This window comes from Lithobates pipiens, unplaced genomic scaffold (assembly GCF_037356315.1).
Source record: "Lithobates pipiens isolate NorthernLeopardFrog02 unplaced genomic scaffold, aLitPip1_a1.2 Scaffold_18, whole genome shotgun sequence".
NCBI classification, from domain to species: domain Eukaryota; kingdom Metazoa; phylum Chordata; class Amphibia; order Anura; family Ranidae; genus Lithobates; species Lithobates pipiens.
The window spans coordinates 372669470-372693037 of record NW_027507758.1 but is presented as its reverse complement, the minus strand read 5'-3'; the positions used below and the strand labels follow the sequence as shown (position 1 = coordinate 372693037).

Below are 23568 nucleotides of genomic sequence, written 5' to 3'. Positions count from 1 at the left end.
GGTGTTTTGCAGGTGCTATTTTTAATGCTATAGCGCCTGCAAAACGCCCTCAGTGTTAATGGGGTCTTGGGAAGTTTATTACTAAAATAAAAGTGTATTTATGGTATGGGCATATCTGCTCTGCAGTAGTTACTAGGCTGCTTTCAAACTGATGTGCAGGTGTAGTGCAGTGTGCTTGCTCAGTGTGGTTACCTGCACTGAGCCATAGACTTCTGTTTATTACCTATGGGTTTGGTTTGCTTTTAGAAAGTGTACTATACATACACAATCTAGCAGAAATCTATGGCAAGGTGCAGCTCACCTGCAGGAAAGCCACAGGTGCACCAGGCCACTTTTTTTTCCATTTCTTTAACTGACAATTGCGCAGTCATGCAATGCTGTACCCAAATAATTGTGTTTTTTTTTTTTTTTTGTGGTATTTGATGACCTCTGCGGTTTTAATCTTTTTGCACTAAAAAAAAATACTTTCTGCTATAAAACACAGCCAATAAAAAAAAAAAAAAAAAAAGTCATTCATTTAGGCCAATATGTATTCTGCTACATATTTTTGGTAAATAAAAAAAAAAAAAAAAATCACAAGCATATATTGATTGCTTTGCGCAAAATTTATAGCGTCTACAAATTATGGGATTTATTTATTTATTTTTTCCAACTAGTAATGGTTGCGATCAGCAACTTATAGCGGGACCGTGATATTGCAGCGGAAAAATTTTACACTGACACTTTTACTGTACAAATGACACTGGCTGGGAAGGGGTTAACATCAGGGGCGATCAAGCGTTAACTGTGCCTAGCCAGTGATTCAATGTTGTGGGGGGGGGGGGGGGTACTTTTACTAATGGAAGGCATTCATCAGTGTTCCTGCTTAGCAGAGACAGGATCCATGCCTTCTGTACTGACAGAATGGCAATTTGCCTTGTTTATATAGGCAGACTGGTGTTCTGCCTGTGTATCAAAGCATTGGGTTGCCGGTGTTCTGGCATATTCAGTCCGGCCATCCGATACTGTCTGCCCCATACTGGGCAGGCGCAGTACGGAGCAGAAGGATCTTTGGAAAATCTCCAAAGATGAATGGCACCTGCACCATGAGTGGAGGTGCTAGCCTCACCATCCAAGTGGACATAGGGCTGCCAATATTGGAGTGCCCCTCGCGGGCACGCTCTGCTCGCCACGCTTCGGGCATGGCCTCGCTGCGCTCGGCTCTTTTATATTCTAACTCTATCCACTTGGATGGTGGGGCTAGAACCTGGACTCGCGGCGCAGGCGCTGTTCATCTTCGGCTAGTTTCGTAATCTGTGTGTTTATGTACTGCGCATGCGCAGTACACAGCGGGCACTATCCGATGGGGGACACAATATGATAGGACACTGGTGGACATTAAGTCTGCTGTACTTGCATATCAGCTCCCACTGTTTATAATCGCAGCGGGAGTGGGTCACGCGAGGCGCCCACCCCAGACCCGGTGTCCTATCATATACAGTCCCCCATCGGATAGTGTGTACTGCACTGCACATGCGCAGTACACAGCACACACAGATTCGAAAAACAGCCGAAGATGAACGGAGCCTGCGCCGTGAGTCCAGGTCCTAGCTCCACCATCCAAGTGGACATGGAGTTGGAATATAAAAGAACCGAGCGCAGCGAGGCCGAGCCTGAAGCGTGGCGAGCGAAGCCCTCTAATTTTCCCAGCCCTATGTCTGCTTGGATGGTGGGGCTACCACCTCGACTCACGGAACTGGCGGGTCATCTTCGGAGATTTTCGGAGCATTTTCGATGCATTTTCTGCTCCGTACTGCGCAACTGTCGGGGACAGTTGTGAGCTATGGAGTTGTGTATTGGCAGTTTTAGAATCTGATTGTGCAGACGCGTAGCTAGTGCAATCTGTTAATTTTAAAGTAGAATTCTAGCTTCCACTTAACTAGGCTTAACTAGCCTTAATACTGTCCCCCCCCCCCCCCCCCCCCCCCCCCTCCCCCTCCTGACACCTATGTTAACTTACCTGTGTTAGAAAGATGGGGAGAGGAGGGGGCTCTGACAGCAGATGGGCCATGGGAGCCTATGGGTAATGTTGTTGACTCTAGGCTTTAGCAGCCATTATTGGAGGAATAAGGCTGCAGGCTGACATGGGAGATCATGTGACCAGAGTGGCCTTAAAATCGGTAAGTATACAGAACTTTCTTAGTGTGCCAGTTTAAGGGGTTATATGGAAGCTGGAATTCCACTTTTAATGACACCTTTGTTTGGCTAAGTATATAGGCAGCAGTTGGTGTTTTCATTCTAAAATCGCCATACTGATCCACTCAATGTAAAAAAGTATTCCTACTATCCGCTCTGCCCATAATGTGTAACTTGGCATATTGAAGTCAGTAGATCATCATGTTGGCTGCACATTGCAATTTTAATTAGCTTACTAATATCAGTCAGGTAAAGCTGGCCACGTACAGTAAGATTACTCTTTCGGCGCTGCAGGAGAGAAACATGGATGGAAATCTGCAGTGTCTGCTCCTGCAGCTGTCAGAATCTCAAATGATGATGATTGCATCTGATTCGAGTGAAAATGAATAGACTGTCAGCCATTGCTCCTGATTCATACAATCATTTTCTGTTCAAAGATTCCTGATATCCCTCTTTTCTACATTGTAGGAATAAGAGATGGTAACAATGAACAGTAGCAGGTGATTGGTTATTAGAGATCACATGCTGCAGAGCCTCCAGGATTAGCTTGTGACCCTGCATCGGAGAACCAGGCTTGGGTCACAGCCATTGATGGGCACAACGTGGACTGCTTCTACAGCAGTGTTTATAACTAGTGGCGGGTAAATACCAGTCCCCCGCCCCTTTTTTAAATGTACTATGGTAGAAAGACATTTTACATTTATTTTTTTTTTTTTTTTTTTCTTTCATTGTGTTCTGTGCCCCTTTTTTATGTAGGTTTTTCCCTCACCTATATCCTTTTGACAGCTAGGCTACTTGACTGGAAAGGAGGGGACTTTTTTCAGCATATATACCTTCATGCATCCTTGGAGAGCAGGGGGGGGAGATTTTCCTCCATTCACCTTGTTTGTGTGGCTGATCCTATCCCCTGTGTCCCCGTTTGGTAATATCCTTCCTTTTTAGAGAACCACCCATCAGCAGGAAGTGAGGTGTAATTTTTTTTTTTTTTTTTTTTTGTCCTTCAATTATTAAAGTGGATGTAAACCCTCACATATACCCAGTGAAGTGAACAGCCTCAGATGATCTACAGATTGGTTTAATCTCCCTACACAAGTTTTACATGTATACCTGCGGTCTTCAGCTTGCTATATTCTTTAGAAAGTGAACATTGTGTTAGAAATTTTCTCTTCCTGTTTCACCACTGGGTGTGGATTCTTGGCATACACTGTGTGACAGCTGATTGGATGAAAAGGAACTAGAGCTGCACAATTAATCGTCAAGAATAGTTATCGCAATCCTTGACTAAAGTGTTTCCCGATTCTTTCTATGCAAAGGATTCTCCCTGCTCTTCTGAGGCCACAGCTGTCAATAGAAAGTGAGAGAGAAACTGGGCAGTCTAAGAATCAAAACATTCTTTATCAGTTAAACATAAGTATAAATATTGTAATAATTTGTCAATGGAATAGACTGTGTGTAAGTGAAAAGTTTAAACACTAAACCTTTTTCTTGCATTTTGTTAGTTTCAAATTTAAAATCTAGTTTTTTATTTATTCTGTGTGTGTGTGTGTAAAATTTATATTTACACACCCTAGAGAATAAATGGTTGTTGCAATATTTTATGTCACACTTGCATTTGAAAGACCGCTGCGCAAATACAATTTTTTTTTTTTTTTTTTTTTTTTTTTTTTTTTTTTTTTTTTACATTACTAGTTAGTGGTGTGTTCTGTGTGGGGTGTTTTTTTTTTTTTTTTTTTTTTTTTTTTTTATTTTAAATAATGTGAATGATTTTACATCACGAGAATCGTGATCTTTTTATTCTAAGCAAAAAAATCGTAATTCTCATTTTGGCCAGAATTGTGCAGCTCTAAAAGGCGCACACACACCACCCCCCACTCCACATAGGCAAAGGAAGGAATGAATGTGCTGTGAATAGACCAGCTCTCTGCTAATCCCATTTATAGCACCCATCCCGACACAAATGTCAGCCTGGTTTTATCTTGGTTGTTGAACTTGTCAGACGTTATCATGCTGATAACAGAAGAACGGAACAGCAGAAAGACACGGGACACAGTGCTTTGAAGAAAGCTAAGAAAACACTGCAGATGTGTGCCCACCGCAAACTTCATGAATCAGGTTTACATCCGCTTTAATGAGTCTCTGAATAAAACATTCCTGTCTGGGTGATCAATGTACATTGCAAGGACTTTAAAAAAGTTTGTTGCAGTTTCTTAAAAAAAAAATTACTGTCTGTGTCCATGTGGAGTGGGAATCTGTATGGGAGTGGTTTTATAAATATCAATCAGCTGCTGAACTTGCAGGGCTCTAATGAGGAAAATTTCAGGGTCTGCATCCCTTCAGATGTGATTTCTCTTTGGGTGTATTTCACCAAAAATTTGGCAATTTTCAGGTGTTTTTGGTGCTTGAAATATTCACTAAAAAGGGCCTGAAAACTGCCTCCCATTCTCTGCAGTTTGTGCGCTTTCACACTGGGGCGGTGCGCTTGCGGGACGTTTAGCAAAAGTCCCGCACGCAGCGTCTTTGGGGTAGCTCGGGAGCGCTGTATTTAGCACTCCCAAAAGCGTCACTTTAGTGCCAATGGTATGGCACTGCAGTGTGAAAGCCCTCTTAGTGCAGACTTGTGGGGAAATTGGTGAGCCAACCACACAAGCAGGAAATTACATTTTTAGGGGTGTTCTGTATACCATCTGTACAGAACACATCCAGGTAGCCATATTGCATTGAATTTTACAGAAAATTGCAGAGCTACAGATTGAAAAAGGAAAGATATTTAAAAAATAATAATTAAATTACAATATGACTTTAAGCTAAATGTGCATTCTGTGTCCTGACAACTACAGCCACACCATTCTTGAATGTGAAATCACAAAATTGTGACCTATGGCATGCTAATATTTGACAGGACTGGATCTCCAAGTAACATTATTATAATACATTTTTTTTATTTTAGATGAGCTGAGAAAAGTAAAGCCCAAAACGAAGTCCCAATGTTTCTTCTGGAGGAGGAGACGGAGATGGAAGGACTGTGTGGAGAAGGGTAAATATTCTGATTCTTTAGAAATGTATTTGCATAGCACCATCAATTTATGTAGCACATATATATATAATTACCTTCATATCAGTCCCTGCCCTCAAGGAGCTTACAATCTAATTCAGTTTCTTTTATTTTATCGGTTTAGCTTAGTGGCTTAATTAGTGTATAACAATCATCTGGAAAATCTCCAGCATAACTTTTTATTTATTTTTTTCCTGACTTGTGATGCCCTGAGCCTAAGGTTAATCAATGTGATCATACTTTTTAAAGCATGAAGTAAACAAATCTACTTAAACTGTCTGCACCAAAGTCTAATTATTTACCACCTTCCCGCCTGGACTATAGCAGATTGACGGCTGGGCAATGACTTCATAGTTTTGACTGGACATCATGTGACATCCTTCGATCGGTGGTGCAGTGTCTCTCGGACACTGCATCGCCGATCGTGTTAAGGAGCCTAAGACTTAGGCTCTTTGCCATGTGATCAGCTGTGTCCAATCACAGCTGACCAGTGTAAATAGGAAATGCTGGTTATCTGCATTCCTCTCATCATGCTGACAGCATGAGAGCGGATAAATGGCTTTTCTAAGTGGGGGCATCTGCACTTTTTAATTAGTGCCCTGATTCTTAGTACAGCCCGACCAGTGATGCCCACCGATGCTGCCTTTCAGTATCCATTAGTCTAGTTTGTCAGCTGGGACAATTCCACTTTGACATCCATGTAGGTGTGTGCCCCAAACTTGGACAATGTGCATTAGGGATGACAGTGAAAGCGACTTAAGCCTCATACACATGATTGGACTTTGTACAAACTTTCCTGTGGATTTTTGTACAAAGGGCGTTGGCCGAGAACTTGTATTGCATACACACAGCAGGACTTTTTCAGCCAACTTTCACCAAATCATGTGGTTTTTCTGCTCTTTACCGCCACCTTTGGTCAACCTCTGTATTGTTGTCTGATCTTTTGCATTGGTTCTGAGCATGCCTGTTTGTACTTTGTACAAAAGTCCTATGGTTTTCTGTACACACGATCAGACTCTGCTCCATCGGACTTTTGCTGCCAGAAAGTTTGTCAGTTTGCACAGCCAACAAAAGTCCAATTGAAAAGGGAAAAAGTTTGTCCAATGGAGCGTACACACAGTCGGATGTTGCTGCAAAACAGCTAATTTGCATGTTTGTTGTCAAAGTCCAATCGTGTGTACGGGGCCTTTAGATAGTTGGCGTTGGATTTGAGAATCTGACTGAAATATTAGTGCAATAAAAAAGCTGGAGATTGAGGGGAAAGTGGAGATAAATATGCAAAACAAACATTTCTAAAATGCAGACAAAAAGACAGGGGAGATTTCGATGTGAAACAGGATAAATGTTAAATTAGGCAAAACAATAATCCTCTGTGTAAATGTTTGGCTGATGGGAGTGACATCTGACCTGCCTAGAGCAATAGCCATAGCACATGATGCCACTACTTTATGGAATTTAGCCCCACTGTTGTCCCTCCACATTGCATAGGAGCTGGAGCTTTGTGTGCATGTGACTGCATAGAAAAAAAATAATTGCATTGCAGTTTATGCTAAAATGTCTGTGGGGAGATCATTTACGGTAGGTATTTTGTTTTAAGCTGGCCATAGATGGAGATGTTTTCTTTTTGCAGCAGGGAAGAAAATCGCTTGATTCCCACATCTACACAGTCAGTGTTGATGGAGGAATCCATCCCATGGAGATATTGTGTTTGATCAATCAACTTGGGTTCAACCAGCCTGTCGGATTTTTCATGCACTCAGCCTGCCCATACATGATTTGAATCTGGGCTGGTCCCAGCTGAAACAACTGAGATTTGAACAGTCTACGGTTGGCTTTAGTTTTTAACCACTTCCCGCCCGGCCTGTAGCAAAAGGACAGCTGGGTCAAACTTACGTCATTCTAGGTTGATGTCTTATGACGTCCTCCCGGGCCATGCTGCAGGCACGATCAGTCACCGACTTTGTCCACTGGACACTGCTGATGACAGATCACTGTACAGGCCTGCTGCTGGTACCATGTGATCACTGTGACTAATCACAGCAGATCGCATGACTGTGGTAAACAATGGATGGCTTTCTTTCATGCCATCCGTTGTGTTGTAGCCGTGATTAGTCACATTGGTCACTTGGTAAAAATGGCCAATCACAGCCCATCTGTACCATGTGGCTAGCTGTGGCCAATCACAGCTAACGACAGCACTGTATTGCTCTTGTCACAATATGTTAAATTAACAATAAATTTGAAGGAAAGTCGCGTGGGGGTCCCCCTCTAGGTCCATATCAGACCCTTATCCGAGCACGCTACCCGGCCGGTCAGTAAAGGGGGTGGGGTCGAGCACGGGCCCCCACCCCAAAGCACCTTGTCCCCATGTTGATGAGGACCAGGGCCTCTTCCCGACAGCCCTGGCCGTTGGTTGTCGGGTCTGCGGGCGCGGAGCTTATCGGCATATGTGAGCCCCCTTTTAATAAGGGGGCCCCTGGATACCGGCCCCCTACCCTATGTGAATGAGTATGGGGTACAATGTACCCCTACCCATTCACCTGTAAAAAAAAAAAAAACACAACACACAAGGGTTAAATTCGTTTATTGCACAGCTCCGGGGGTCTTCTCGCCGGACTCCTCCGTTATCTTCTGCTAGCTCCTTTACTCGCAGAGGAGCCCGGCTTTCTTCTTCGCCGCCGCCCTCTTCTTCTGACTTCGGGGGGTCTTGTCCCCCTCTTCGGTTCTTCTTGAAGAGAAGAACAGAAGGCTGTGGCCCGGTAAGAAGAACCGAAGAGGGAGACAAGACCCCCGAAGTCGGAAGAAGAGGGCGGCGGCGAAGAAGAAAGCCGGGCTCCTCCGCTAGTAAAAGAGCTAGCAGAAGATAGCGGAGGAGTCCGACGAGAAGACCCCCGGAGCTGTGCAATAAACTAATTTAACCCGTGTGTGTGTTTTTTTTTTTTTTTTTTTTTTTTTTTTTCACAGGTGAATGGGTAGGGGTACATTGTACCCCATACTCATTCACATAAGGTGGGGGGCCGGTATCCGGGGGCCCCCTTATTTAAAGGGGCTCACGGATTCCGATAAGCCCCCTGCCCGCAGACCCTGACAACTAACGGCCAGGGTTGTCGGGAAGAGGCCCTTGTCCTCATCAACATGGGGACAAGGTGCTTTGGGGTGTTGAGCACCCCCCCATGTTGAAGGCACGTGGCCTGGTATGGCTCAGGAGGGGGGCCGCTCGCTCGTCCCCACCCCCTTTCCTGACCGATCCACTCTGCTTTCAAAGTCCAACTTACTGGTTTCTTTTTTCTTTTGTTCAAAAGGTTTACAACAGACTAGCCGGTATTCCTAAACACACAGCAGACTAGACAGGATTCTTGCACAGGTTTACAGCAGACTAGACAGGATTCATGCACAGGTTTAGAACATACTAGACTGGATTCCTACACAGGTATACAGAAGTATAGATCGGGTTCGTGCACGGGTAGCTCGGATAAGGATCTGATATGGGGGAGGGGGCGTAGGGATTCCCCTTTAAGTTCATACCAGGTGACAGGGCCAGCAACACTTCCTTCGCTGGTCCCGGCTACCTGGAGCCACACTCAAAACGAATGGACTTTCCTCCGTGTGTGTGTGTGTGTGTGTGTGTGGGCGAGTCCGTTCATTTCAAAAGTCCGGCGGTTTGACCGCCGGATAGTCTTATAAGTGTGTACGTGGCATAAGGCTTAGTTCACACTTGTGCGGGTTGTTGCGTGTGCGGGAGTCACCTGTTCCTGCAGCCAAAACACAATGCTTTTACAGATGCCCGGGACTGCCATTCCTTCCTAATGGCACCCCCGATCATCAATGCACAATGCATGGGTGTAGGAACTTGCATGATGCAAAAGTGCTGTGCAATTTCCCTGTGGCTGCAGTTCTAAAAAAAAAAAAATTTGAAGGGCCCTTTTTCCTGCGTTTATACCCCCCCCCCCCAAATGGGGCCCAACTGCGTGACCACTATTACGTTACACTTTATTTCCCACATATACCGCATTTATTGGCATGACGCACACTTTTTTTTTTTTTTTTTTTTTCTTAAAATCATGGGTGCATGTTATGCCGAATTCCCCCGCTGATTGTGAGCGAGGATGGAGCGCCACCGAGATGCACATAGCCAAGTAGGCTCGACTCCTCTCCCAGTCCCACCCCCATGATGCACATAACAGGGACTGGACGTGACTGTGCACGGAGCCTAGCTGAGTAAACTCGGCTATGTGTATCTCGGCGGCGCTCTGCTCCGCTCACAGTGCCGCCTAGTCCCGCCATTGGACCTGTGCTATGTCCATAATAGGGCGGGACAGCGAGTGGAGCCAAGCCAAAGCAAAGTACATTCTGCTTTGTTTATGTTGGCAGAGCTCGCTCCTCTCCTCTCAGTCAGCGGAGAGCGGCGCCAATTTTAAATCGGCCTGCAATGAGGCTGGGCAAGGCTGCAGATGGACACTGATGAGGCTGCATTAATGGGCATTTAAATGTGTTTTTTAAGGGGGGGTTTCCCTCCTAAACTTGGGGTGCGTGTTATAGGCCGATAAATACTGTATTTTTTCAGAAGTCTTCGGCTGGCATATTAAATTTTAACATTACCTTACTTTCCTTGCAGCACATGTGTTCTGGAACCATTTACCTTACCACCTACCATTCATTTTTGAAAGCTCAATGCTCACTTCTAGCGTTCACTTTTTTTCTAAAACTTAATTTTGGTAATTGAGTGACTTATTTTTTTTTTATTTTTTTTTTTTTCCAATACTGTAACTGATGCACTCAGTTACTTTTGAAAACCTTTTTTTGGCACACTTTGCTATAACGGTTGCCTACCCCTGGGCTAGTCACTTCACTGGGTACGTGTAAGGGTTTACAACCACTTTGACTGGGTAGCGAATGCTGATTCCGAAAACATCAGCCAGACATGTTAAAGAAAGATGGCGAGAATAGCGAAAATGGTGTAGACTTGCAGCAGTGTAAATGATGATAGTAATTTGACTGGAACATAGAAGCAACAACGTAGCTGAAGAATAGATCATTTTTAATCTGTGCATGGCCAGCAGAAAGATCGAAGGTGACTGGCAAAGAGGTAATTGTGATGTAGTGCAATAATTGACAGGTAGCAGGTCAGGTGACCAGATATGAGAGAGAGAGAGAGAGAGAGAGACTGACTAGAGGAGGCAGGAATGATTCAATGAATAGGGAAGGTGCAGGATGAATGCATCTCCTTATTAAAGATTAGGACTGGATACCAAACAAAAGGTTATAATCCAAGAGTGAGAACACTCCCTCTCACTGTTGTGCATACAGTATATTGGAAAACAGTGTTGTCAAAATATGGCAATATGTGCATTGATTACAGAACACTTCCCCCTCTTCTCATCTCCATAACAGAGGGGGTGTTTTGCCCACAGAGGAAGCTGGGAACAATGCTAACTGATAACACTCAGAGCACAGGAAGCTCTCCGTTTTCTGGATTTATGCTAGGATCTACCAGTGGCTTTGTGAGGGGGTTTTAGCTCTAGAAATGGCCTCCAGTGGAGCCTGAAAACTGCCTCCAAATAATTTCAGTGTCATACTGGGTCAGTGCGCTTGCGGGACGTTAGGGAAAAGTCCTGCAAGCGGCATCTTTGGGGTGCTGTATACAGCACTCCCAAAATGTCCTGCCCATTGAAATGAATGGGCAGCGCATCTGAAGCGCCTTAACATGGACGTTCTCACCCCTTCTTTGGAATGAAAAGTGCCGCTAAAATGAGCAACACTTTAGTGCTAATGCGGCCGCGGCTCAGTGTGAAAGGGGTCTAAATGGTATATTAAAAGTTCATTCAGCTCATTGTAGAGCTACATGATTCTGGATAAAATGAGAATTGTGGATCTATTTAATTTTTTTTTTTTTTTGCTTAGAATTCTCAGCGTAACATAGCCCAATTTTTTATATATAATTATAAAAATAAATCTCTCTGAAATATACACTGTGTATATATTAATACAATTGTACAGCTCTAGTTCATTGTTGGAATTTGCATATTTTATTGAAATACTTTACCCTCCCTATTTATTTTATTATTGCAGAGTTCATTCAAGAAGGAACAGCTTTGACTGTGTTGCAGTATCCCAATGGAGATTGTACTGAGACAACTGAGGCCTAGTATCGCCAGTGATTTTTCTCTCTGCCTGGAAATAACTTCTTAAGAATTTGGACAGCAACCTAAGACATTCCCAAACCAGTCCTTGCTGATGAGCACGTTATTACTAAATGTTATTTCCTCTGCATTTGTGAATTACTGCCAACACACACTGGAAAGTGAGAGTGAATTTGATTGCCATATGCTGGGTAGTAACATATATAATTTTATTTTATTTTTTTTGTACTGAGGACTGTGAAAGGAGTATTATGTGCATTTCACCGCTCGCTCTGTTGTATCAGGATGGCCTCTATGGTTATGTACGTAGTAAAGGAACATTAAAAAAAAATAAAAAATCTGTAAGACTGAGGATCTTGTGAAGCTGCTGAACTATGGTTACATACCTAATGTTAGTTTTGTATAAATTCAGATTTATAAAGAAAAATGTCAATGGCAAAATAAGTAAAAGAAAAAAAAATCTCCTAAGACTCTGAGGATATTATGAAACTGATGAATTATTGTTACATATATTTTGATTAGTTTTGAACACTAACTCCTGTATAAACCTTGATTTATGAAGGGGAAAAAATATCTACCCTAGCTTGGTGTCAGTCTTCCTGCTGGCAGTCAGCAGTTCTTCCCTATTGTAAGGTATGCAGGTGCCCTTTCTATCTGATATTATGGCCAGGTTATACTACAGGGTTGAAGGCCCATGTCGCACTAACAATTTTCTCCTGAGAAGTCTCCAGCAACAGGATCACTAGCCTGTTGCTATCTCCTAAAACGTGTAGGAGATATAATTGCAAAAGACAGGCACCGCTGTCTGTGGCGCATTTGTGTCGTAGACAGCGGTGCACTGAGCATGCCATTAGTGGCGGCTCCTGAGCGCATGCGCAGGAGTGACATCATTGTGGCTCCAGCCAGTCACAGTGCTGGAGCCACAATACCTGGAAGTCACTCCAGGATAGATGTTGGAGGAGGAGAACGAGGGTTGTTTCGGGGGCTTCCATCTCAGGCAAGTTATAATGAGCTAGTATGCTATGCATACTAGCTCATTATGCCTTTGCCTTGCAGGGTGTGTGTATTTATTTTTGGCTTTACTTTCTCTTTAAAGATTCATTAGTTACAGTCTGTATTTTCACCGTTTTTGTATAAACATACCTAGGTGTGGCTTAAAAAAAAAAAAAAAGTGTTGCATAATTTCACTGCAATGATGAACATGATTGAGGATGTACATAATAGATATATTGTATACAACCAAAGGTCAGATGTGAGGGTGTGTTCTACCTTCTTAAACATGCAATAGATCAAGCAGAAGCTGTATCTTCACAATGCATGCCTCTTGGCTTAGTGACAAAGTCTTTACGGGGGAATTCCCTAGCTAATTACTATTGGATTTTTGCCTTAGTAACGATTTCTTGTCTCCAAGTGGATGTAAACCCGATTTTTTTTTTTTTTTTTTTTTTTTTTTTTTTTTTTTTTTTTTTTTTTTTTTTTTTTTTTATAGCTGGGCACATATCTAATGTTTTCTTATCTCTCATTTAAAGCACTAAGTCACTGTTGCTTTCTTCTGTTATCAGCATGATAACTTCTGACAAGTTCTTTCAATTGTGATAAAACCAACCTAAAATTTGTGTCAGGGTGGGAGCTATAAATAGGTTAGCAAAGAGCTGGTCCATTCACAGCACAGCCCTGAAAGTCTCTGCCTATGAGGAGGGGCCTAGGGGAGGGGGTGCCTTTATTCCTTCCAATTAGCTATCTCACAGTTTATGGCAAGGACCCCCCCCCCCCCCTTGCTGGAACAGGAAATGAAAAATCTAACAGGATGTGCACTTTCTAAAACGTATAAAGCTGAAGACAGCAGAAACAAATGTAAAATTTATATGGGGGAGATTTGTTTCATCCCTGTGTATCATCTGAGGCTGTTCACTTCACTGGATATATGTGAGGGCTTACATCCACTTTAATGTTTTGAAATGCATATATCAGTGTACATGTTTACAGCATTTTAACACCGTGCATTCTAATTGGTTAGTAATTGGGTTTATCATTCAGAAGTTTGTGTGATAACCTCTTCTCTACTTGTCCCTTTTGTGTGCATATGGAAATTAATATACACTATATTACCAAAAGTATTGGTACACCTGCCTTTACACAAGCCTGAATAGCGTCTTAGCCCGTAGGGTGCAATATTGAGTTGGCCCACCCTTTGCAGCCATAACAGCTTCAACTCTCTTGGGAAGGCTTTCCACGAGATTTAGGAGTGTCTATGGGAATGTTTTGACCATTCTTCCAGAAACGCATTTGTGAGGTCTGGCACTGATGTTTGATGAGAAGGCCTGGCTAGCAGGCTCCGCTCTAATTCATCCCAACAGTGTTCTATCGGGTTGAGGTCAGAATTTTTTGCAGGCCAGTCAAGTTCCTCCACCCCAAACTCTCTCATCCATGAAATGGACCTTGTTTGTGCAGCCACAGTATCAGTAAAACAAGCTATAGGCTTTATTAGCTTTACTTCCTGGTCCACCTCCCAGTTTGCTTTTCTATATCAGACATGCTCAGTGTAGCCCACGTTGCCTGAGGAACTTCCTAGTTCTCTGAGCTCCTGTTTGCCTATTATGTGTATTCAGTGTCTGACTTTCCCTGTACCAACCCTGGCTTCATCCAATGTTTGTGCTTGCCTGCCACCTGCCCTGACCTTGCTTCTTTTCTTAGATTTCCTGCAGTTTGTACTCTGTATACAAGAATGGTCTCCACATCTATACCTGGGAGTCACGATCTGGTTCCAACTTGCTTCAAGTACATTCCCACCATCAGATGCCCTGGTGAAGAATCAGTCTGGGGATTAGACTCTGCACCCTGGGGAACCCTAAGTTGGCAATCTACAAGGGCTCACCATCACTGATGCCTGACAGTCAGCTTCAGATGTGGCCTGAATGTTGAAGACAGCTTGAGACCCCCATTGAACAAGAGAGAACATAGGATTTTGAACTGTAAAGTCATTTTCTCAAAGTCCATTTAAGTCACAGGCTCCAGCCCTCTGTGTTTTGATCTTGGTACTGCTTTGCTGCAATATTGAAGCATGATCATTGTGGAAGGAGTTATACCCTATGGGCTGCCCTATAGTTTTATGTTTCCCCTTGTCCAATCGTCCTTTATGTAGCAGTATAACATTAAATGTTAAAGGCTTTCTGTGTTCCTCAATAGACTCTGGGAAAAGGATTTCAGTACAAAAATCCTATACTATTATTATTATTTTTTTTTCCTCATTAACATTCCTTTCTATGAATGTCGGCTTTCAGTTCTTTTGAATGGACCAAGGCTAATTGAATTTCTTCCCGTTGCTATAACAGTGTTTTTTATCCTCCTTCCAATTCATGTGAGCAGAAAGTTTGGGAGTGTTTAGAAGTCTGGTCATGTATTCTGACGTATTTTAAATTTTGAACTGTGAGACAATTTTGCCTCCTGCTTTGTATCTATGTCTTCATGTTTGCTGCGGGGACAAAATCGAGCAGGCTATTGCAGTGCTATTCGTTTTTATCTGAATTACATTTTAAGAAGCTAGTACAGAGCTTACGGTTCTCTTCAGACCTATGCATTGAAGTAATGTGTATTAAAACATGCATTCTTTAACATATTTATTTATACATTGTGGTGCTGTTCATTTAGAAAGATAACCCAATGCATACATACAGCAGTGGGCAATGTGTGCAGTAACTAATCTTCAGACTAAGGTCCTAAGGGGACTTAATGTTTTGGCGTGTGCTGTAAGAGTGGTCTGATTAGAATGATCACTGTTAATAGCAGAGTAGCTGTAATGTCAGCAAACCTTAAACTCATTCATTATTTATGGCACTAAAATAGCACTCCCCACTTCACATAATCAAAAATGTATGTAAAACCCTAGCAATGAAATTCTCTTATTACACATTGGGGGGGATGTTCTGTAGTCCACAGAGAGAACTGGGAACATTATAACAGCAGAGGGCCTGAAACTGTATATGAAAATGTTTTTAACAATATATTTAATTGCCACCCCATACTACTAAATGTCTAACAGCAATGGGTAGCTATTGGACTTTTCAGCAATGTGTGCCTAGTTATGAGTGGAACAACTCAACTACTTAATTGTATTCAAGTGCCCTAGGAGTGATGATGGCAGACCATTATTGGGTTACCTACCCATCCCATGCCTCAAACTTTCTTACCCTCCCCTACTTGGTCTCAAATTCCCCCACAACTTGAGAATGAGGGACAGCCTGGAATGGAGAAGACATGCGGTGCACTCTAGCCTTTTCCTGCCACCAACATAAGGCATACACACCTGACTACTACAGTGTGTGTGTGTGTGTATGTGTATATATATATATATATATATAATTATTTTTTTTCAGCTTCAAAAAAATCAGCTGTGATGTAAAAGTGATCCGGGTGGCTTTACCTGATCACTTTCACCATACTGGGAAGGACCCCTCCTGCCATCACCCAGGGTGGATCCCAAGCTCTCCCATTTCTCCTGGAGAGAGACTCCAGTAAGCGGTAAGGACAGCTTCTCACAGAGTAAATGGAGGAACGTTCGTTCCCTTGATCTCCTCTGACAACTGCAGTGTTCATTTTTGTCTTAATTTTTCCAGCAACAAACTAAATGAAAATTAACCCAGAATTGACAAAAATCAGTTCTATTTTTGTAGATGAACAAAAACGTGAATGTGAGGGAAGGATGTTTACCCATGTGGACTTCTGGTTTCCTTGAAGCTCCTCCTGTAGAGCCTGTGAGTGCTTCCGCTCCCAGCAAGCAAGGTAGCGCGTAGCCAGCACTGTGACTGTGCCCAAAGCACTGAGTGTGTACATTACAGGCCTCTCTTTCACCTTCCAGAGCACTGTGTGAATTACAGGCCTCTGACCACCGGCATCCAGAGCAATGTGCATTACATGCCTCACCTTAGGCTGCTGTCCAGGGCACTGTGTAGCATTACATGCCTTCTCAGAGACCACATAAGGCATTACAATTTAACTAAAACGTACTGGAGATTTTAGTTGGCTAAAATGTAGAACATTTTAGTTGACTACATCTAAAACAATTGCAGATGACTAAAACTAAACTGCCATTTTAGTCAAAAGACTGATTAAAACTAAATTGAAATTTGATGCCAAAATTACCACTGGACAACTGAAGCCAGAAGTGACAAAGATTTTGTGACTTCTGGATTCAGAGCTGTAATTTCCTGGCTGATACAGCCAGGGAATCAGCTGATCAAACATGATCTGTGTCAGCTGCTCAAACGCAACCATTGGTCACTGGAACACTTCTGGTGATCTGTTTCATGCACCCCTGTATATACTGTTACACATTCTGTTTTGGTCAACAGTTTTAAATTCAGTTATGCACCTTGAGAAGAATGTGACACATATGAGCAGTATTCCTGTCCCCTATTGGGGCCCCGACTTATCCAGGCATGTGTGCGTTAGCCATCTGTGTGTTCTGCTCACCTAATTAAGGCATGCATAGCTCTTCCTTGTAGCTGCCATGGAGTGATCTGGCCACAGTCGGCATTAACTACAGACATTATTGTGAGTACCTTAGGGCCTTGTTTACTATAGTGGTTTAGCAATGGTTTTACCACCCCCAACCCCTTTGGCTGTAAAAGGCAGTGGAGGGGAGAGTACATATGTCCCCACAAAAATTATCCTTGTCATGTTCAGGGGGCAGTACAGCCTCCCTACCACCTGTCAGAGATACAACGCCTCCCTACCGCCTGTCAGTTACTCTCTGAAGAACTATCCAAACTTGGATTGCTCTTCAGAGGGTAACAACTTTTGAAAACTAACCATAAGGGTTGCACCTCTGTGGATCTTGCCAGCTTGTGTTCCACTAACCATTCTGGGGTAGCTTGCAGTACATCCCTGATACTGACATCCAAGACCATTTTAACCTGCTGTGGATCCCACCTTCCCCCAAGCCCTTAACTCCATCTGGCGTGTTCTGCTTCTCCTCTGACTTGGCTGTGGAATACTCTTCCCTGGATAGGTGACAGTTTAGGGAGAAAGTTTTGGCCAGGATAGCAAACTCAAAACACAGGGGGTCACAAGTATGCTTCTACACCATCTCCACTCCGATTTCCCTGGAACTGTAGCTGCTTCTGCACAGCAGGAAATGGAAAAATAGGAGAGCACCCTGTCCTTTATGTATGAGCTGCTGCAAGAGGAGTCTCAGTCTAAACATCATAACGCCCAATCCCAGGGATACCATTTCTGTGTTTGTGGAAGCAGTACCCATATGCGTCCACCCAGTTACGAGTCCTCGGCTGGCAAAATCTTTCCCTGTAAACTTACTGCTGAAGCCCCTGTTGTGCAAGGATTGGCCTAATCCTGATGAGGACTCCTCCCATGTATTTGGCTCAGCAATATTCTATTCAGTAGGGTTTTCATAAGAAGTGACCCATCCCTGTAGTGGATGCCCTACCTTTCAACCTTTTTTTTTCTGCCATGTCTGCTGTCAGTACTTAAAGTTATACTAAAGTCTTTGTTATTTATAAACAAAAAACACAACCTGTTATACTTACCTGCTCTGTGCAGTGGTTCTACACAGAGCAGCCCACGTCCTCCTCTTCTCGTGTTGCCCGCCGGCGCTCTTGGCACCTCCCTCCTGCTGAGTTCCCCCCACAGCAAGCCGCTTGCTATGGGGGCACCTGAGCTGAGCTGCTGCTGCTCTGTATGTCAATTCAGACACGGAGCCATGGCTCAGCCCTGTCCCCACTCTCTCTAAATCCATGTGTGTTTGTCTGTGCCCATGTGAGTGAGTCTAATGGGAGTGGTTTCCTAATTATCAACCAGCTCCGGCACCTGCAGGGCTCTAATGAGGAAAATGGCAGGGTCTGCATCCATTTAGATGTGATTTCCTATTGGGCGCATCTAATAGGGAAATTGCATATTTCATATTAAGGTTGGCATCACAAATATTGAATAAAGCTTCCAATATCTTGGTTATTCAAGTAACTTTTAGCTGATTTGTGTCATTGGAATGTTTATTTTTTTTCTCCTACGAAAGTAGAGTTACCCTTTAACTTCCTGTTCTGTAGACACAAATAAGAGAAATTACCTCAAGGTAGGTTGTCACCAGAAGTGTCCCCACTGGAAGATTTTCCTTTTCTGGTGGCAACTCAAAAATTTGATTTCTCTTAAATTTTATCTTAGTGACAATAGTCACCAGGACAAATGGAGAGTGTATCTCCCTAACAGGGACACAGACAGCAACAAAATCCTGGCAGTTGTTCTAAGCATCAAGCACTCTATCCAAAACCTAATAAAAATGTTGGCTTTAGCAGCTGTGCAAGAAGCACTTCTATGCCACAGGATGGGGAACACCTCTTTGGAGCATCTGTAGACTTCTTTATTAAGAAAATCACTGGGGAAAAAAACAGCCTTTTGCCCCCTTGGGGTCGATTCACACTACGTTTTTGATGCATTTTGCAGAAATGCAGGGACATTTTTTAACATAGGGGCCCCTCTCTCGTTGTCGTTGCAAGTGATCTTGCGGCGAACCAGCCACAGAGACCACTTTTATCTTGTAGCGGACCGCCTACTGAAGAAGAGGATACAACGATATCCTCCTTCAAAGTACCGACGTATAACGACAGTGGGCGGTCTGGAAGTGGTTAATGTCCCGCAAGCGCACCGCTCCAGAGTGAAAGCCTGAGGGCTTTCACTCTGGAGTGACAGGAGAGGCGCTTTACAGGTGCTATTTTTAGAGCTTTAGTGCCTCAGTGTGAAAGTAGCCTAAGGAATCTACAAGGTCAGTCATTGCTTCCCTTCAAGAAGGGGATTTTCTGGCCTCTGCGGACAACAAGAATGCCTGCCTACCTACCTATGTTCCTAATTTGCCATCACACCAACACTCCCTACATTTTGCTGTGGGCATGCAAACACTACCAGTTCAAGGCCATTGTGCCTGATCTGCTACTCTCACAAGGAATTCTCATTATAGGATTTTGGACTACAGTACACATCTTACCCCTAGCTTCTATACTGCAGGAGATGATACAGGTCACATAGTAAAACTGAGCACCAGTTATACAATCTGATTGTACTAAATTTAGGCTGAATGGTACAAAATAGAAAATATAATATTAAGATTTTTAAAATGAAAATGTCAACATATTGTACATACAGATTGTAATATGTTAAGGAATTACACCAAATTGGCTTGTTAAAGTGAGTATGTCTGGGCAAGGAAAAAAATATGCAGTGCATCTCTGCAATCTATGCAAATTTCTCCAGTGTCCCTTCACATACAGAAAAATAGAGAAACTCTGTCAGCCCTGCTCTGTTTTATTGCTGAACTACAAAATACACCTCATCTTGACAACATTGGGGGGGGGGGGGGGGAAGTGTAAAAATCCAAGGGAAGGTCTAATTAGACTCCTAAACGTATTACAAGCAGTATTATCAGCAGAGTTATCAGCCCAAGATTTCTGGCAATATCTGCAGGTATGTTTGGCACTACTCCTAATAGCCATAACAAAATGCTTTTAAAATTATATTAACAGACCAAAATGGAGCAAATAAGAGAAGCTCAATGTTATGGTTTACATACATGTAAAATGAAGTCCTATCCATATGTAATGTTTATCCATTTTGGATACTATTAGCATCTAGTGATGGTTTTATGCAAAAGGTATAGATATCCTTCATTAGCTAATATACGTTAAAGTAAACAAAAAAATATAATATACTACTCATCAGATGCAGTGAATGCATTCATTTTTTTTTTTGTGGCTTTTTTCCCCTGGTGATCTGGCCAGTAACACATCTCCTGTATTGAAGTGCCCCCATTCTGGATGAATTAGCACAAGGGGCACAGCAGACAGCATCATTGTTAGTCTGGGGGAAGGAGAGTAGTGTTACATGTACTAGCAGATTTAAGTACACCAACAAATTAAAGCCACGTTCCAGCTAATACTGTTGTTGTAATGGCTTATAACGTTTTTTCTTTTAAGAAAAAGGTTTTATATGAAAAGCTGATAATTGTAAGTATCACTTTCAATGGTAAACGGTTTGCCTAATCCCTGTAAACTGAGACATCTAAACAAGCATTTGTTCATTTGAAACACAACAGACTTGCAGGCTAGATTACCAGCTAAAAATATTAGAAAGAAAGCCTAAACAAAACCCCCAAAAAAACAAATGCAGCCATTACATCTAAAAATTGGTAAGCTGACTTATAGTAAATGTTTACTTTTGGGCTTAATACTACTTCAAACAGCTAGATCTGTTTAAGATGAATTCCAGGCATGTTATATTTTTACATAGTTACATTGGTCCAGCTTGGACCATTATAACGATGTATGTACCATACCTCATTGATGCCCATTGAAGTAGGAACCGATACTGCAGCAATTGCAGTTGCTTCCGGATCCCATACTGAACAGCTGGCCTGATGCATTCTGAACACAGGAAGTCAGCCGTTCAGCATGGGCACCATTCAGACAATGCTTTGCATCTTATGAATGAATGCAAAGCATTCTCTGAATGGATGAAGTGGAAATGTTAATGCCCTGCCTCTCCACCTTGTCCAATTGCAATGCTTTCTCTGAACGGCTGCTGTGCCAAGCAGCTGACCTCCTGTGTACACAATGCATCAGGCTGGCTGCTCACCACAGAACCCAGAAGCTAGTGGAGATCACTGGAGTACCAGTGTCTACTTCAGTAAATTCCAGCATACAGGGGTATCGACCAGGTATGGTATACAGTGAGGGGAAAAAAGCATTTGATCCCCTACTGATTTTGTATGTTTGCCCACTGATAAAGAAATGATCAGTTTTTAATGGTAGCTTTATTTTAACAGTGAGAGACAGAATAACAAAGGATGTCCGGGTCACATTCTGTCCATTCGTCTGGAAGTAATAATTTAGTTCTTTTGTCACATCAGCTAATACCTCGGGGTTTGTAATAGGCTCTCGTTGAGACGCCAAAAGCGATGTCTAGGTGAAGATGTGTAAGAGAGCGTGTATGTCAAAAAGATGGGGGCATGATCAAACCAAGTTATATTTCCATTTGATGTGCGATGTCCGTATCGGCCAGATCCTCAGCTTCGGTGGCCTCTGGCAGTCCATGAAGCCACAGGTTGTTCCTGCGACTCCGGTCCTCCATGTCTTCCAGGTGGAGTTGTTGGTTCACCAGTGCCTGAGTGTGCCCTGTTGTGAGAGCTCCAGCGTGGTTACTCAGTAGTCCAGTGTGGATAGAGAGGTCTCCCCTGCCGTGAGCCTTGTTGAGATTGCCTGCACATCGACCCTCACCACCTTCAGTTCATTCCTGTGAGCTGTCTCTATTTTCTTAATGAGGGCTGCTATGTCGGGCCTTTGTCGGGAGCACAGGAGGGATTTTAGCTCCGTGTCTGCCCAGTATATCACAGAAGGAGAGTGTGACGGCCCTCCCTGTTCTGAGAAGGAGGCCGATGGGGCGTCGATTGATGCCTCCGATTTTGAGTATTCTGCAAGTGAGGCCGGGAGAGTATGGGAGGCCTGATCTTCGGCTTGTCCGACACATGTGTCCGTCATCTTGAGTTCCTATGAGTGTAGCTGAGAAAGTCAAAATAACCTTTGAATATCGCTTGCTGGAGGAGCTGGAGGTGATGATTTTATGGGTTTGTTATTCCCTTTTGCTGATCTCTTCATCGAGGAGTACATAATGTGCTGTTTTAGGTTGAATGAGCTGGAGTGGATGAGAGACAGCTGGGAGCTCAGCAGACACACGTCTCTATCCAGCCATGTCCAGACCACGCCCCCTTTTTTTTTTTTTATCAAATATTTTTTTATTGAGACAATGCATAAAGTGACATAACAACTGTACAGAATATACATCCAACATCAGCAGGTCACCACGTATGTAAAATAGTCAACATTGTCCAAACAACTTGTGAACTAGTACTATATTTGATAGAATAGTAGGAAACACTCTGTTTAGCATCCTGATTCGATTAGTCCGAGTGCCTTTAACCGCTTAAGGACCAACTCACACTGATATACGTCGGCAGAATGGCACAGCTGGGCACAAGCACGTAAAGGTTCGGTGCCCTTTAAGTGCCCAGCCATGGGTCGCACGCCGCCGGCCGGTGTCCCGTGATCTGGTCACAAAGCTAAAGAACGAGGAGAGGTAAGTGTAAACAAACCTCTCCTTGTGCTTTCTAGTGAGGCTGTCACTGATCGTCTGTTCCCTGTTATAGGAAAAGACTATCAGTGATGTCACACGCCAAGCCACGCCCCCCTACAGTTTAAAAGAAAAACACACACACTTAACCCCTACACTGCCCTCTAGTGGTTAACCCCTTCACTGCGAGTGACATTTTTACAGTAATCAGTGAATTTTTAATTTCACTGATCGTTATATTAATGGCAATGGTCCCAAAAATTTGTCAAAATTGTCCGTGTCCGCCATAATGCCGCAGTCACAATAAAAATCGCTGCCATTACTAGTAAAAAAATTTTTTTTATAAAAATGCCATAAAACTATCCCCTATTTTGTAGACGCTATAACTTTTGCGCAAACCAATAAATTATTGCGATTTTTTTTCTTTTTTTTTAACCAAAAATATGTAGAAGAATACGTATCGGCCTAAACTGAGGAAATAAAAATGTTTTTCTATATATTTGTGGGGGATATTTATTATAGCAAAAAGTAAAAAATATTGCATTTTTTTCTAAATTGTCGCTCTATTTCTGTTTATAGCGCAAAAGATACAAACTGCAGAGGTGATCAAATACCACCAAAAGAAAGCTCTATTTGTGGGAAAAAAAAAGGATGCCAATTTTGTTTGGGAGCCATGATGTACGACCGCGCAATTGTCAGTTAAAGCGTCACAGTGCCAAATCGCAAAAAGGGGCTTGGTCCTTTAGCTGCAAAATGGTCCGGGGCTTTTCGGTCTTTTTTCATTTATAGCACAAAAAATAAAAAACCCAGAGGTGATCAAATACCACCAAAAGAAAGCTCTATCTGTATGAAAAAAGGACAAAAGAATCATTTGGGTACATGACTGAGTAATTGTCATTCAAAATGTTAGAGAAGCGAAAGCTAAAAATTGGTCTGGTCACAAGGAGGGTTTAAGTGCCCAGTTGTCAAGTGGTTGATAATAATAAAAAAAAGGTAAACAGAATAAACATAGTCAAAACATAGCCAGAGTTCAGGAACCAGAACGCATAGTCAGGCAAGCCAAAACGTCAGGGAGCC

General features: G+C 42.9%; 1 protein-coding gene across 1 annotated transcript in view; it reads left to right on the top strand.

Moving 5' to 3' along the window:
- Positions 1-11719, top strand: part of CUNH2orf72 (chromosome unknown C2orf72 homolog) — a 15311-nt gene extending 3592 nt beyond the window's left edge. Inside the window, exons 2-3 of the mRNA XM_077487681.1 lie at positions 5123-5209; positions 11297-11719. Of these exons, the coding sequence (XP_077343807.1) occupies positions 5123-5209; positions 11297-11373 (164 nt within the window). The 3' untranslated portion in view covers positions 11374-11719. The remainder of the gene's footprint in view (positions 1-5122; positions 5210-11296) is intronic.
- The last annotated feature ends 11849 nt before the right edge of the window (positions 11720-23568 follow it).